General features: G+C 37.6%; 1 protein-coding gene across 3 annotated transcripts in view; it reads left to right on the plus strand.

Annotated features, from left to right (window-relative positions):
• Nucleotides 1–14,429, plus strand: part of ATP13A2 (ATPase cation transporting 13A2) — a 2,158,003-nt gene that overhangs the window by 1,959,550 nt on the left and 184,024 nt on the right. For all 3 annotated transcript variants that reach the window (XM_044061825.1, XM_044061827.1, XM_044061826.1), the window contains exon 26: nucleotides 3,425–3,648. In XM_044061825.1, coding sequence (XP_043917760.1) covers nucleotides 3,425–3,648 — 224 coding nt within the window. The remainder of the gene's footprint in view (nucleotides 1–3,424; nucleotides 3,649–14,429) is intronic.

Genomic DNA, 14,429 nt, shown 5'->3' on the forward strand with positions numbered 1-14,429 from the left:
ATTGCAAGTTCTGCATATGGAAAAAAGCATATGTGATTGCCAAGTAATTACAGAAAATTTCCAGACTGACTGTAATGCCATGGGGTGGGTTTGGGTATACCCCACACTCCCTAATGTGGGAAGTGCAATGTTCACACCCTTGATTTGTATATACACTAACTCCATGATCAATGTACCACAGAGTAAGGAGTATATTCCGAGGCTAACTGCTTTGGCACTTGGAATTTCAGCAGGGATCTTATATTTGTATATTGTTACGGAGTGTATTTTGCTTCATTATTTTCTTACTTTACAAGAACCAAGAAGAAATGCAAAAAGCGTAACAAAAAAACCCTATAGACAACAGATTATGCTAAGGGTCAACAGAAAGGCTCTCAAACACTAATATTTATTTCAAAAAGTAAGAGAGTTGAGTACTTTTTGTCTCAAAAAAGTACTTCAAAATTAGTAATGAAATTCAATCCGGCATTTTTAAAGGCGCACAAGTCACATCATCAGATTGTTAAAAGTACAATTCCACTGCTACATAGTAAATAAACATTTAAAAAATGTTTCAGACATTTAAAAACACTTATTTTAAAGGTAAAGTAGCTTGATTTGATAAAATATATAGAGCTTATAATTTATTTATGAATTTGTTTTACTAATAAGTAAGCCTATCTCTCAATGTTACCAAAACAACCTATAAGAGCTGTCACAGTTTGGCAGCTCTAAGTTTTAGCACAGTATTAATGGTGACAAAATGACTTATCCCAGATGGGTTAGTCGTGCCAAGGCCCGCTTGCCATGCTAGTTCACTTGCTTTGAGACATAGTTTCCAGGGTCCACCCCTTCGGTCACTGAGAACAACTTAGAGAATAAAAAATTAAAACTGTCAGTGTGGCAGTTGGTAGTATGCCAATATGCATTAGTCTCCTTTTTTGTGGAGTTCATATATTCTTTTATGAAAAATTCTGTTTTTCCATCATAGAAAGGAAGACAAAAGATGCATTTTGCAAGATAGACAACACTTTACTACCACAGCTCAAATGTCAAATAAATTTAGTCATTCTCTGTCTTGCCCTTAAATTGATACTCTCTCCCTCATTGTTGGCAAAATCCGCATTTCCCATCTTCTTCCTACTAGTGCAGTCATATTTATTCTCTCTCTAAATTCTCCTTAGTGTTCTTTCCTATTTTGTGTACAAATGTGGGCTGGTTCCCACTTTTTCTAGCACCACCAGGAAGTCAGCAAATATTTTCCATTTGGTACTCATATTTTTCCCCCCTGATTCATGACCATAATTCAGGATCATCACTTTCTAAAAGTTCTTCACTTTGGGGGTTTCAGCTGAGAGACTTTCCTAGTTAATTGCCCCACTGCCAAGCAGTGGTACACATGTACTCCAATCCTACACAATTTCTTATCCTATTTTGCTGACCACATTAAGAGGTTAGTTCCTTTCCAGAAACATCCTAGTCAGTTTTCCAGTCTCTGTAAGGAACAGATTATAGTTGTATACAATCCTGGCCAACCTAACAAATTGTGTTTTTTTTACCAAACACCTTTTTTGGTTGCAAGGGTGATTACTCATATAGTGTAGGTAGGAATTTGAAAAGGTGGTTTTTTATATATTGTTTAGACAAAAGTCTTATTAATCCTGAATTTTAGTATTGTTGCATCATCTTTGGAAGTTTGTGAGTACATCTACGGAAGTTAGTGGTATAGTCCAGATACTTAATGAACTTAAAATGCAAATATAAAGGAATGGAGTGTAGAGTACAGTGTTTACCGTAAATAGTCAAATATAAATCTCTGCTGTGTAGCCATAAGACTAAATTGGCATAAAATGGTGTATACACTGCCTCATAGCCACTCTTTGCAGTTTTTGGTAAAGTTCCCCCTCAGAATGAAAGTAATTAGTTTGCAGCATGATCTCCATTGGTTCCACCACAATTTTGGTTTTGTTGGAAGAAAGGAACTGTGTTGTACAGAGAGCTTTTTCGAGCCACTCCATCCCCACAGAATGGGGGATGACTGAGAACAAATTAGTAACATCAGTTGTTGCAGAATTAAGGGCATCATCATATAGAGGTCCAATCATATTCGCAGTTGTAACAATTTTGAATCTGGAAATGAGACCAGAATTTCGCAAGCCAAGAATGTCAAGAATCATAAGAGCGAATTGTTGAACATCAAATCTCCTGACCTGTATGGACACCAGAACAAGTGCTGACATGGGTCCAGAAGGGGGACAAGTCCAGATGTTTACTCCTATGGTCCTTGACATTCTTGACTTGCGACCCTCTAGTCTCCTTATTTCCAGACGCAAAATTGTTGCAATCACAAATGCAGTAGTAAGCCCATATATATTGTTTTTTATTTTCTCGAGAAAGTCCATGGATGCACTCAACAGGTGGAAATGTCACTTGTAGAATTTTTTTTTGTCAGTGTCGATTGTTGTGTGTAAGTTTTGGACTCTTAGCTACAGTAGGCCTCATTGGGGAGTTCTCGATATTTTGTGCATCTTGGATATGCCAAAAATAGTTGAAATTTTAGGTCTTTTTAAACTCCTGCATTACATAGTAGTGGTATTGTACCTTTAAGAATTTGATCATGTGACTTGTACTCCTTTAAAAGCGCCTGATTGAATTTTCTCACTAGTTCTGATGAACTCCTTTTTTCTGGGATGAAAGTGCTTAAGTAATGCAAAAAAAATTTCTACAAGTGACATTCCCACCTGTTGAGTGCGTCCATTGACTTTCTCGAGAAAATAAAAAAACAATATATATGGGCTTACTACTGCTTAACTTTTTTTAACTTTCTGAAATGCATATTATTGTTTGAGATCCTTCCAGCAGATCCTCAGCATAAACTGTTATTTTTTAGTTTACAGAATGTGCTCATTCGGTGGTTGGGTGTGATCTGGTGATTGCAGGAGTCAGACACATACTGCTAGTATAGAGCATCATGTCACTGCATTTTGCTCATGGAGGGTGTAGTTGATCTCGGTTCTTGGAGACTCCAAGATCTATAGCCATTCTGAAGGTAGTAGGAGAGGCTATCCAGTGATGTAGCCATCAAAGTCTCCCTTCATGAATTACTAAAAACTAGCTGTTGTTTCAAAGGCATGTGTACAGCAGTAGTTTGCTATTTGACATCACATTGTTAGTATTTGCATTACTTAAATACTGTCTGTTATGAAGTGGCTTAAATGTATATGTTAGTGTCTTGTGCCTAAATATAGCCTCATTGAGCATGATGCGTTTTACATGATACTTAAAAACACGTTGCTGATCTTCTTGATATTTATTGTCATCATGGTCCAATATCCTGCAGCACAGGTATCTAGTTAGCAATGCATGATATTAAATATTAGGTAGTCAGTGTAATGTCATTCACTGGAATTTATTTCTGACAAGTGTGTTTTGTTTCCTTCCGTAGATCAAAACAAATCTCGGAGACTTTCAATATTTGTATCTTGACCTGATAATAACTACAACTATTGCTATCTTGATGGGTAGGACTGAACCTGCAAGCCAACTTGGTCAGCATCGCCCACAAGGAACCTTGATAAGCATTCTTGTGCTGAGCAGTCTCCTGCTGCAAACTGCGCTTGTAATTATTATACAAACAGTTGCATACTTTATCACAACATCAAAGGACTGGTAAGAATCCACTTGTACTTGTAGATGAAAGGCAGTGCAAATCGGACAAGCCTGCCCCTTGTTTCTGTTGTTTGTTGCTCCTTCCTTCAGACTGTTAGGGTCACTTTACCTCCTAGTCTGTGCCAACATTAGTAAGGGAATAAGGTCAGTTTGTGCTCGGGTAGAAGAGCAGTGGATCTCCATGTTGATGGTGTTGGTTTACAGTGAAATACTAGTCAAAATTGTGTAAACCAGGCTGAAAACTTTCACAAATGGCTGTACATATCCATTTCAGAAGCAGAAAGGAGTGGAAAATTCATCTGTTTGCTAACTGCTAAGCAGTTTATGGGAGGCTCTGTGGCAGTCGACTGCAGATTTGTTAGAAAATGCTGATTCCTAAAAATGCAATTACTGCAGCACAGGTATCTAGTCAGCAATGCATGACATTAAATGTTAGGTATTCAGTGTAATGTCGTTCACTGGCATTTATTTCTGACAAGTGTGAATTTATGAAATCCATTTTTACTTTGGAAAGAAACCTCTGCACCACTGTTTTTTTTTGTATGTTTAGCTCTGAGGTCATTGCATCTTGGGAAAAGGGTAACCCCCCTGATCATAGTAACCTAAAGGACATTTTCACTAAATGCATATTAAGCACTTGGTAGTTGTGTTTCTGGCTGGATATGTATTATTGCATCTTAGCAAGTATTGCATGGCCGTGAGTACGCTGCAGCAGTGAAGGCTTGAGTTAAGTTCTATCTGATGCCATGGAAGGTAGCAGTACCTGCGCAACAAGGAGATGTAGTCGTGTATGATAGCCTTACCTGAGCCAAAAGGGTATCCTTTTCCTTTTCTTTCTTCTCAGGTCAACCACTTGTATGGCTAACAATGGTCATGTCCTTTTTCCACGTTCTCTTTTAGGAAGCTGTAATTCTCCAGTCTTGTATCCACTAATGTCCTCCCCTTCATGTTTGCATTTAGAGTTACCTTGTGCAAAGTGAGTTTGGACTTTGCATAAGTTATTAAATGATGCTAATGCGAGATTATATAGCTTGTATACACTAGCATAATATAGTATTTTGGCTGCCATCATTGTTGTGCCTGCTTTGATGACGTAAAGGCTGATATAATATCCGAGGGGTAATTTTGCAAGTTTTCTGCTCAGCCTTTTAACAGTCCTCAATAACAAAATGTAACTCATTCTACCTGACCTTCACATTTACGTTATGTCCAGCCCTTAGCTGACTGCTTTCATGGCATACCATCAGTAGGACTTCTATATCCAATAACAGTACGCAGTATTTGCTCCATTTTCAGTGATAGGGCACCACGTGCCTGCCTTTCAGAGGAGGGGAACTCTGTGCCCATCACTTTCAGATTAATGAAGGAACTTGCTACTATTAAAAACATTTGTAAAGACCTATCCCAGTAATACATTGACATGTCTTAAATGTACAGTAATCTGACTCATCTCTAATTTACCCTGTGTTGTGTATATATGCCCACTCCAACCATACCTTTCCATATCTTTGTCTGTTTTTTCTCACAGAATGAATGTGTAAATTGCACTTGCACAGTAAAATCACGTTTTCTTTTGCATGAGTGTTCTGTTGTTTTCAGATTAAAGTTTTTCTTTTAACTGTTAATTCTTTTGCATTTAATGTCTGTAAATTGTTCTTATTTTTGCAAATAAATGTAAAGTTTAATAAGTGCTTTCTGACATTTCAGTTTTCTTGTAAATATTGATTCATAGCGTTCACTAGCCTAACGACCACAAGGTCCTTTTTTAAACCTAGCCATTCATCCCAAATCTCTGGCAAGTTCTGGTACCCTTGATAAGTGTAAGCAGGGGCTTGAGAGATGAAACATTTACAAGAGGAGGCCTGGGAGATGAACTGTGTCCATTAGAGACATAGGTGCCAAACCAGGGATGAATTTCCTGTTCTCCAAGTTGCACTTGAATTGGGTTGGGGAGGAACTCTGATTCACATAGATGGGGAGCCTGTTCCAAAGAAGGGGTAGTCTCTGGGATATGTACCGGTCTCTCCAGAAGGTCCTATTTATATTAAAGGCAAGGTTTGTCTTTAGAATGGGGAATACTTTTGCTGTTTGTTTTGCAGATGTGCAGGAGGTCCATCAGAGTGGGGTCTGATAATGCCTTGAATGCTACTCATAGATCTCCTCTCAACAGCCTCTAGGTGACATAATACAAGGATTGGGCCTTGAGATGGTCTGCATAGGACATATTACTTATATCCTGTATTCTTTTAGTGAGAACATCTGTGGACGTTTCAATTGCTGGATATGCCTGCTTAGGTACATACCAAAAGGGGCATTGTACTCGGTGACAGGTTTGATGAATACCAAATACAGTGGAACAATGACTTTCTTGGACCTAGATGCCTTACCATTGTTTATAAGCTGTGCAACATAGAAAGATTTCCTCACTGCTGTAGGCACATGATGGCCAAAGGCTAAATTCCTGTCTGTGTGTGTTCCCAAGTCCCTGATTACTGGGTCGGCTGTTAGGGGTGTGCTGTCAGTATGACAGTTACCAGGGGAGAGTGACTTCCCAAAGGATTCTGTTATGCATTTCTTGGCATTTAATTTTTGCCCATGGCTCTGACACCAGTTGTTTGTCTGTGTCAGCCCTTCCTGGAGAACGTTTGTGTTGGTTTAACATTCAATGAGAGCTTCTAATTTGCAATCTGCAAACTTAGTCAGGCTGAGGCCATTAACATTGGTCTTGACTTCATTGAAGTAAATGCCAAAAAGGAGCAGTCCCAGGATTGATCCCTGAGGGACTCCGCTTGTGACTGCCTTCTTTGTAGAGGTGACCTCTCCAGTTCTAACTTTGTGGGTTCTGTCTGAGACAGGTAGCTCTCCACTGGGAGACATAAGGGTTTGTACCTAACCTGTTGAGTTTGTTGAGAATGCCCGAGTGGAGTATTGTCAAACGCCATGGCCAGGTCAAGGTAGGTCATGTGAACCATTTTGCCCTCATCCATTGCTTTGGTGTCCTTCTCAAAGACCTGCCCTTGAGGAAACCAAATTGGGTTGGGTCCAGTGTCTGGAGGTTATGCCATTATTGATAATTTCCATGATGATTCTTTCCATGGCTTTGCATACGAGACTAGTGAGATTTTATGGGTCTGTAGTTTCCAGGGTCCATAGATGGCCCACCTTTCTGCAGAGGGATGACTGTTGCTGTTCTGCATTTATTGAGGCACAAAGCCTGTTTGGAGGCTACAGATAAATAGCGATTCCAGAGGGCCTGGTAGGTCATGTTTTATGCTATTTAGAAGGCATCCTGGGATATCATCTGGGTCCAGTGATGCAGTGTTCTTGGCCTTAGAGAGAGCATTAAGTACCTGTTCCCTAGTGATAGCAGGGGGAGTTATATTTGATGGTATTTCCTGAAGGATGGTTGAGGGTAAGAGAAGGGTAAAGTTAGAGCTGAATTTGTAAGCCAGTAGGTTTGCTGTATCTTCTGCCTCAGTATAGGTGGTGGCTCCATTTACCTTGAGCTCTGCACACATTTGTATATTGCCTTTCAGGTTGCGGAGATAGATAAAAAAATGCCTTGTGGTTGTCCTTGTCCTGGGAGGACAAATGTACCTTAAGTTTGGCTTTGGTAGACTTTATTTGTCCTCTGAGTTGTTTCTTTAGTTTGAGGAGAGTGCTTTTATCTTGCTGGGTGCTGTATCTCCTAATTTTTGCCATAATTTTCTTTCTTCTGTTATACAGTCTATTGATTTTGCAATTCCACCAGGGTGGCTTGTTTTTTTGGGGGTTATCACGTAGTAGGAAGTTAAATTAGATTAGTTCCAGAATATTCCAGGGTTATCTGGGTTACAAGTTTTATTTTTACTTCAATGGAAACCATTTTGTGGTCTGATCTTACCAGAGAAGAAATTACACTAGTTGTGTACAGCACTCTCCCATATTAGTGAGGACCAGATCCAGTATGGTTGCACCTCTGATTGGTGCATTGACAACCTGGTTCAGGGAGTTTGTGTTTACAAATTCCAGGAATTTCTGTGCCTGTACATTTGGTGTTGTCTAGGATTCCCAGTTAATAGTGGGCTAATTAAAGTCACCCGTTGGACGGTGAGTGTTTCCATTAAGTTTAAGTGCATGATTTGGGTTTCCTGGATCATAAAGGGGGGCCTGTAGCTTGCAAGGAAGTGGTATTGGATTTTGTCTATGGTGATTTGAACATGAGTTGTCCTGGTTGACCAGTGTTTTTTTTTAAACATCTTTATTGAATTATCACTTGTGGCATAGGAAATGTACATTTATATAAAAGTAATCAAACTGTATTAATAAGTTTGTCTTTACAAACATTATACTTAACATATATTACTATGTATCATATAACCTAAGCAACATTACATAAATTATTCAATTTCTTCCTTTTTTAAAACAAGAAACATCTTTATTAAACCATCACTTATGACATAAGCAATCTTACAGTTATATAAATGAAAACAAACCACACCATCACAAACCATACTGACACACTCCCAGTTGCATGCATTAGACATCACTTATAATCTACCCAATCATCTTCAAACACTACATAGCTCACTTAAGTCCTGCCCTCCCCAAATTACATTCTTCCCTGTATGTATTGCTCCAACAATTCCCATTTTTGCATGTAGTTTGCTCCTACCCTTTTCTAAAGATCTCAGTTCCAGTTATTTTATTTCTGTGACTATATTCACTATTTCTAGTATATTTTAGATTTTGATTTCCATTTCTAGTAATTGCTTTTTTGGCAGCCATCATAAATAGACACAGCAAGGCATTACCATATCTGTCTTGGCAATTCTGATTGTATATCATAGCTCAGAAAAATTATCTCCCACATCACACCAATCTTGCCCAGCCAGCATCTCCAACAGTGCGTCCCACAGGGAATCCATAAAGTCCGCCAACTCGCCACATTCCCAGTTCGCAGTTACCTATTTCTTCTATGTCACACCTCCAATAATTGCTGTCTGCCTGAGGAAGAATTCTCTGGAGTCTACTTGGCTTATAAAAATATAAGTGTAAAGATTTCCAAGCAAAAATCCTAAATCTTACAGATTATGTTGCATATTTGGGAGATGCACTATCCTCCCATTATTTCTTTGTGAATTGCTTATCCAATCTCTCTTCCTAATCCTTTCTAACCTCCTCTGATTCTTATAGTTAGCATGCAGTATTTTATATGCTCTAATTATTCCTTTTTTAATGTCCGCTTCTGTTCTAGCTTCTAGTAACAATTCTACCAGTGCTGGTCTTTCATTTAGGACCCCACCCCCTATTTTTTTCTCTTTGCCTGTACTCTGATATCACTCCTTGATAGGGAAGGCAATCTCTAACCTGCAGTACAAATAAATTGTTGGTGTCTTCCCATTCTATAATCTTTCCCTCTCAAGTTATTTGCTCCCAGTACCTTGGTTCCTTTGCCACTTTTCTCCAATAAATTCCAGCCCCATATTGCCTATTGTCTGCATCCCTAATTGCAGTTATCCCTATTGGCAGAATCTCCTTTCTGCATTCCTGTGTTGGCTTACTTCTTAGGATACTTTCGGCTACTATATAGTGTAGTATTCTGTATGATTATTATTGTTCTCATCAAAGGTCTGCATCCAAAATCCCAGTCTCTCCTTGTTTCTTGAGCTTACCCGTTTCATCATCATCCCTTTCCACCTTGAATTATAGTTTTCTGCTTGTGCTATGTATAGGAGCCTTAACTGTGTAGCTCTGAAAATACCCCCTCAAATTGGGTAATCCTAATCTGCCCTGTTTTACTGGAAGAATCAGCTTATCCCACTTGACTCTTTCCGTCTTCCCCTCCCAGATAAAGTCCTTCACTTCTTTATTAATTGCTATCAACAACTTCTCCTCTGGTTGATAAAAATATGCCTGACTTAAAAACATTTTAACTGCTTGCATCTCACTATCCATATAACAAAACTTCCATGTTGTCAGTTTTTATATTATCTTGTGTTTGGTCTCTTCCCACATATCTGTAGCTGCCACACCTGAATCATTTTTAACCCATACTCCTAAATACTTCATTTTATCATGTCCGCGTAAATATGGATATTGCTGAACCAATTAATATGTGGGTACATAATTTACTGCTATTGCATTTGTTTTAGCTTCATTAATTTTGTATCCCAAAAAGATTTGAAACTGTCAAAATGTTCCACGGTACTATAATGTCTCTTCTGGTTTTGTCAGGTATAAAATATCATCTGCAAATACAGCCAGTTTTTTTTGACTACCATACCAATTATATCCTCAAATTTCTGAGTCACTTATTTTCTTTGCTAGTGGTTCTAAATATAATGCAAATAGCAAAGGGGAAGAGGAACCGTGCCTCTGTGCTCAAGCAGAAATGATCAGAGAGGACCCCACTCACTTTAATTTTCGCCTCTGATCCCTCATATATCCTCCTAATCAACCTTAACTTTTGGAGAAATGTAAATGGTTCCATTGCCCTGCTTATAAAGTCCCAGCTTAGTCTGTCAAATGCTTTCTCTGAATCAAGACCCACCAACAGCAGTGGTATTTTTTACATCCTGCTTCCCACGGGATCATCAATGTTCTGTTAATGTTGTCAAATGTTTGCCTTCCCTCCACAAAACCACATTGATCCATATCTATCAGTTTTGGCATTACTTTTGCCATTATAGACATGAGCACATTACAGTCATGGTTTAGTATTGAAATGGGCCTGTATAAAGTTGGATCTGTTGGATCTTTACCCTCTAAGTATTACAGCTACCGGCACTTTCTTCTAGGATGTTGATGCTTCTCATCCTTTTAAACTTCTGTTGAACAAAACCTTCTAGATTTTTATCATTTTTTTCCCTCCTAGCTTCCAAACTTCTACAGGAATGCCATTTATTCCTGGGAACTTTCCTGTCCTAACTGTTTGCAATTGAGATGCTTCTACCCCTTACCTTTGCATATGTAATTCTTGCATAAACATTTACATTTGTAGCTTTTCTTTATTTTTATATTTGTCTGCTTTATACAGATTTCATAGAATTTCTGAAATATTTCTAATACTTCTACAGAAGCTGTTGTTACCTTCCTTATTATAGGCTCCCTAAGCTTGGTGACAGCCCTTTCTACTTCCTGTTGCCTGAGTCATTGTGCTAAAAGTTTTTGTGCTCTAGTGGTATGAAAAAAAAAAGTTGCTTAACAGCAATCTTTCTAAATTTGTGTATATTATCGAGTTAATCCCTTATTTTCTGTTTAGTATTCTGCAGTTGATCCTCCTCTTGTTCTGTGAGATTCCCCTACTTTATTTATTTTTTGACTATCCTTGCGGTTTATTTATTTTTAAAGTAAATTGAGACACCCTCCATCTTTAATCCCTGTCCGTGTAGTAGCTGGTCTAAATGTGCATTATAACCTTGCACTGTTTGTGTTCTCTCCACAGCTTTTAAACCATGTCTCAGTAACCACAGATGTTATCATTCTGTAGAGTGAAGAGAGCACTTCAAGGGAGTGGAGTTTTTTTGTTTAGACTCCTAGCATTGAGCAGAATACTTTAGATTTTATTTGTTGTGATTTGCTGTGTTGGAACTACTATGTTCAACATTGCCTAAAAAGACATTATGGGGGAAAGACAGTGTTTTAGCTAATATTTGAAAGCAGGGTAGAGGTGCAGACCATCCCTGGCAAATTAGCGTGGTCTGTTGATCATCATCTTCCATGCTGAAAAATATTGTGTCCCCCTAGAATGACACCAGAAGCTAAGCCAACTACTAAAGTCAGTCATCTTTTGTTTGCATTGTGGCATCATCCTTGGAGAAGGTAAAATGCTTAGTGCTAAGCTCATACAAGTCTGGGACACATTTTGAGAGGTCCATGATGTCTCTCTTCATATTATTTTCGCACTACATTTCCAAATTATGGAATAAATTCCCAAGCACTCATTTCCATCTGCTCTATCCCACAATTCAAAAAGCTACTCAAAACACATCTTTCAAATCCTTGGCTCTGTCCCTGCACCCCTACATGATATCCCTATTTCTTTTCCTCAGTAGCTAAAATCCACTTTTGTACATCTTCCCCAGGTCTTGAAGCCAGAACTGGCCACTGTATTATATCCGAGCACAATTATCACTCTGGTACAACAATTTATGTATTCTCTCTATCTTCAGCTGTATTCTTACATCCTCTCTCCATCTCCACTGTCTGCTTACATCACTGATCAGTACTGTACAAGATTATTAAAACCAACAGGTGTTTGTTATCCATGTTATCCAGGACATATTGGTTGCATATATACTACTACCTCTTCATGTAATTATAATCTTTCACTCTCTTTGTATAGCATTGTATGTTCTTGTATTATTCTGTACTACCAGCTATTTTTTGTATTACTTGCTATTCCTCTGTATTATTTTTTGTATTTTGGCATTTATTATTGTACATTGTTGTATGATTTATTAAGTAAATGTGGAGCTTTTCTCTCTAGACCTCTACTGAAAAAGGACTTGTGTCCTGTCAGACTTTCCCCATAAACAAATGTTAAATAAATAAATAAATAAACCTAACTGACATTAGGAGTATTTTTCTGAGAGCGCTTTGCCTCCAGTGAGATTGTGTAAATACATCTCTCACATACCATATCAGGTTGTTTGAGAATTAATTGATTGCCAATAAACATAAGGCAATTTCTCCATTGCCTCAGGATGTCCATATCCACCAATCTGGGAACAGGAATAGTGGGAAAGTTCATATCCATGGCAACAGAACCTTTTTTATTGATTAGCCATTTGGAGTGAAAATATAAAAAAAACGAAGAACAATTCCTCTGGAAAAAAAGCCACAGAAAAATCCTTCTTAGAAAACTTTAATAAAACAGGATTGAGCGCTTTCATAAGACTATAACATAACTTCATCAGAATCCAAACTCTAAACACCAGATTCCCTTTAAATAAGAGCAGTTAATCACCTGACCTAGTTAATTCTTAAAGTCCTAGCACAATACTCCTAATAAATATATACTAAAGTTATATAATTATAATTACACCAAAGGTTAAAATAAAATACTATTTAAATAGATATGTTGCACAATGTAAATATATAAATCTAAATCTAAAATTCTATACATATATTGTAAAATCACACACAAAGTTCATACGCAATAAGATTTTAATCTTAAAACACTAGCTATAGAAGTGGATTTGTTAAGTCCGGGGGGGGGGGGTCGTGGCATTTAACTTGAGTTGCCATAGCAACTCTTTATACTCTATTAAATCACACCATGGTCCTCCCCAATGCTGCTTAACAACCATGTCCAAACCAACAAATAAAAAAACATGATCAGGAAAATTCTTTAAATGACAATAAAGGGAATTACTCCTCTTCCTATTTTTTATGTCATTTAAATGTTCGGATATTTTCTCCCTAAATTGACGAACAGTTTTTCCAACATAAAAGCCTGGGCACTTTTGACAAATGGCTAGATAAATCACACCCACCATTTTGCAATTAAAATATGAATTAATTCTTATTTTAATATTATTAACCTTAACCTGGTCAGTTTCCATTGTACAAAAACATTGACTACAGCTCCCACATTTAAAAGTACCAGTTTTTCTTGTACTGTGAAACTCTGTACCTCTGTCATCAACCTCTAAAAAACTCTTTAAACATCTGGCACGCCTAGTAACAAAACTAGGTCTCTCACCCAATGTATCCTTTAAACCTTCAAAACCCTGAAGAAAAGCCCAACTATTGATAATGATCTGCCTAACCATCGGAAAATCCAATGTTTAAGTAGTAATAAAAGAGCACTTAGTGTCACTGCTACTGTTAGTATGCTCAATATGAATATAATCAGTTTCATACATAATAGGTTTAATAGAACCCGTATTCCTTCTCAAGAAAATTTTATCTTGAATTTGATGAATAACAATTTCAAGGTAACTTCTGGAAACAAACATGTTATTTAATGTGTTACACTTCCTTTCAAAAGTTCTGTTATCTGTAATCATACGGGCTAACCTGATGTATTGCCCTTTAACAATTCCTTTTTTTTGATAAACCGGATGGCAGCTGTCATAGTGAAGAAAACTATTAGAATAAGTACTTTTCCTATAGATGTTACTTTGTATAACCCTCTGATTCTCATCCGTAGTGATTAGTACATCCAAATAACTAATTTCTGTTGTACTATAAGTAAATTTAAGAAAGGAAGTAGTAGAGTGCAAATATTCTAAAAAAATCTTTAGTTTCGTTGTCACTTAAATCCCATGCTATAAAAATATTGTCCAAAAACCTGGTATAAGTGCCAGCCAGGTAATTCACTTCTGTTAAACAAATAACATTTCTCCCATTGTAGGAGTACAATATTTGTAAATACAGCGGCACAACTTGCCCCCATAGCTACTCCCTTCTTTTGTTGAAAAAACTGTCCATCAATGAATACAAAGTTATTTCTTAACACCATTTCCATCAATGTGTCCAAAACATTAATTTCATTGTTACTAAAAGCTTTAGATTCCAACAGGAAATCGTGAAACATTTCCAATCCTTCATCCTGAGGAATCACGTTAAACAGATTAACCACATCTATGGTGACAAAAGCCAGTTGGTGCGTGTAACGAACATTCCTCAATTTATACAAAAAGTCCCATGAGTCCTTAATGATGTGGTTCTCTGCTTGAACAAGTGCTTTAACTTTCTGACCTATATAAACGGCCATAGGGTGAGTGATAGAATTACTACCACTAACTATAGGCCGCATTGGGGGGTCAGACAAGTTCTTCTGTATTTTTGGA

This window comes from Protopterus annectens, chromosome 2.part0 (assembly GCF_019279795.1).
Source record: "Protopterus annectens isolate FY-2018-M chromosome 2.part0, PAN1.0, whole genome shotgun sequence".
In the NCBI taxonomy this organism is placed as follows: Eukaryota; Metazoa; Chordata; order Ceratodontiformes; family Protopteridae; genus Protopterus; species Protopterus annectens.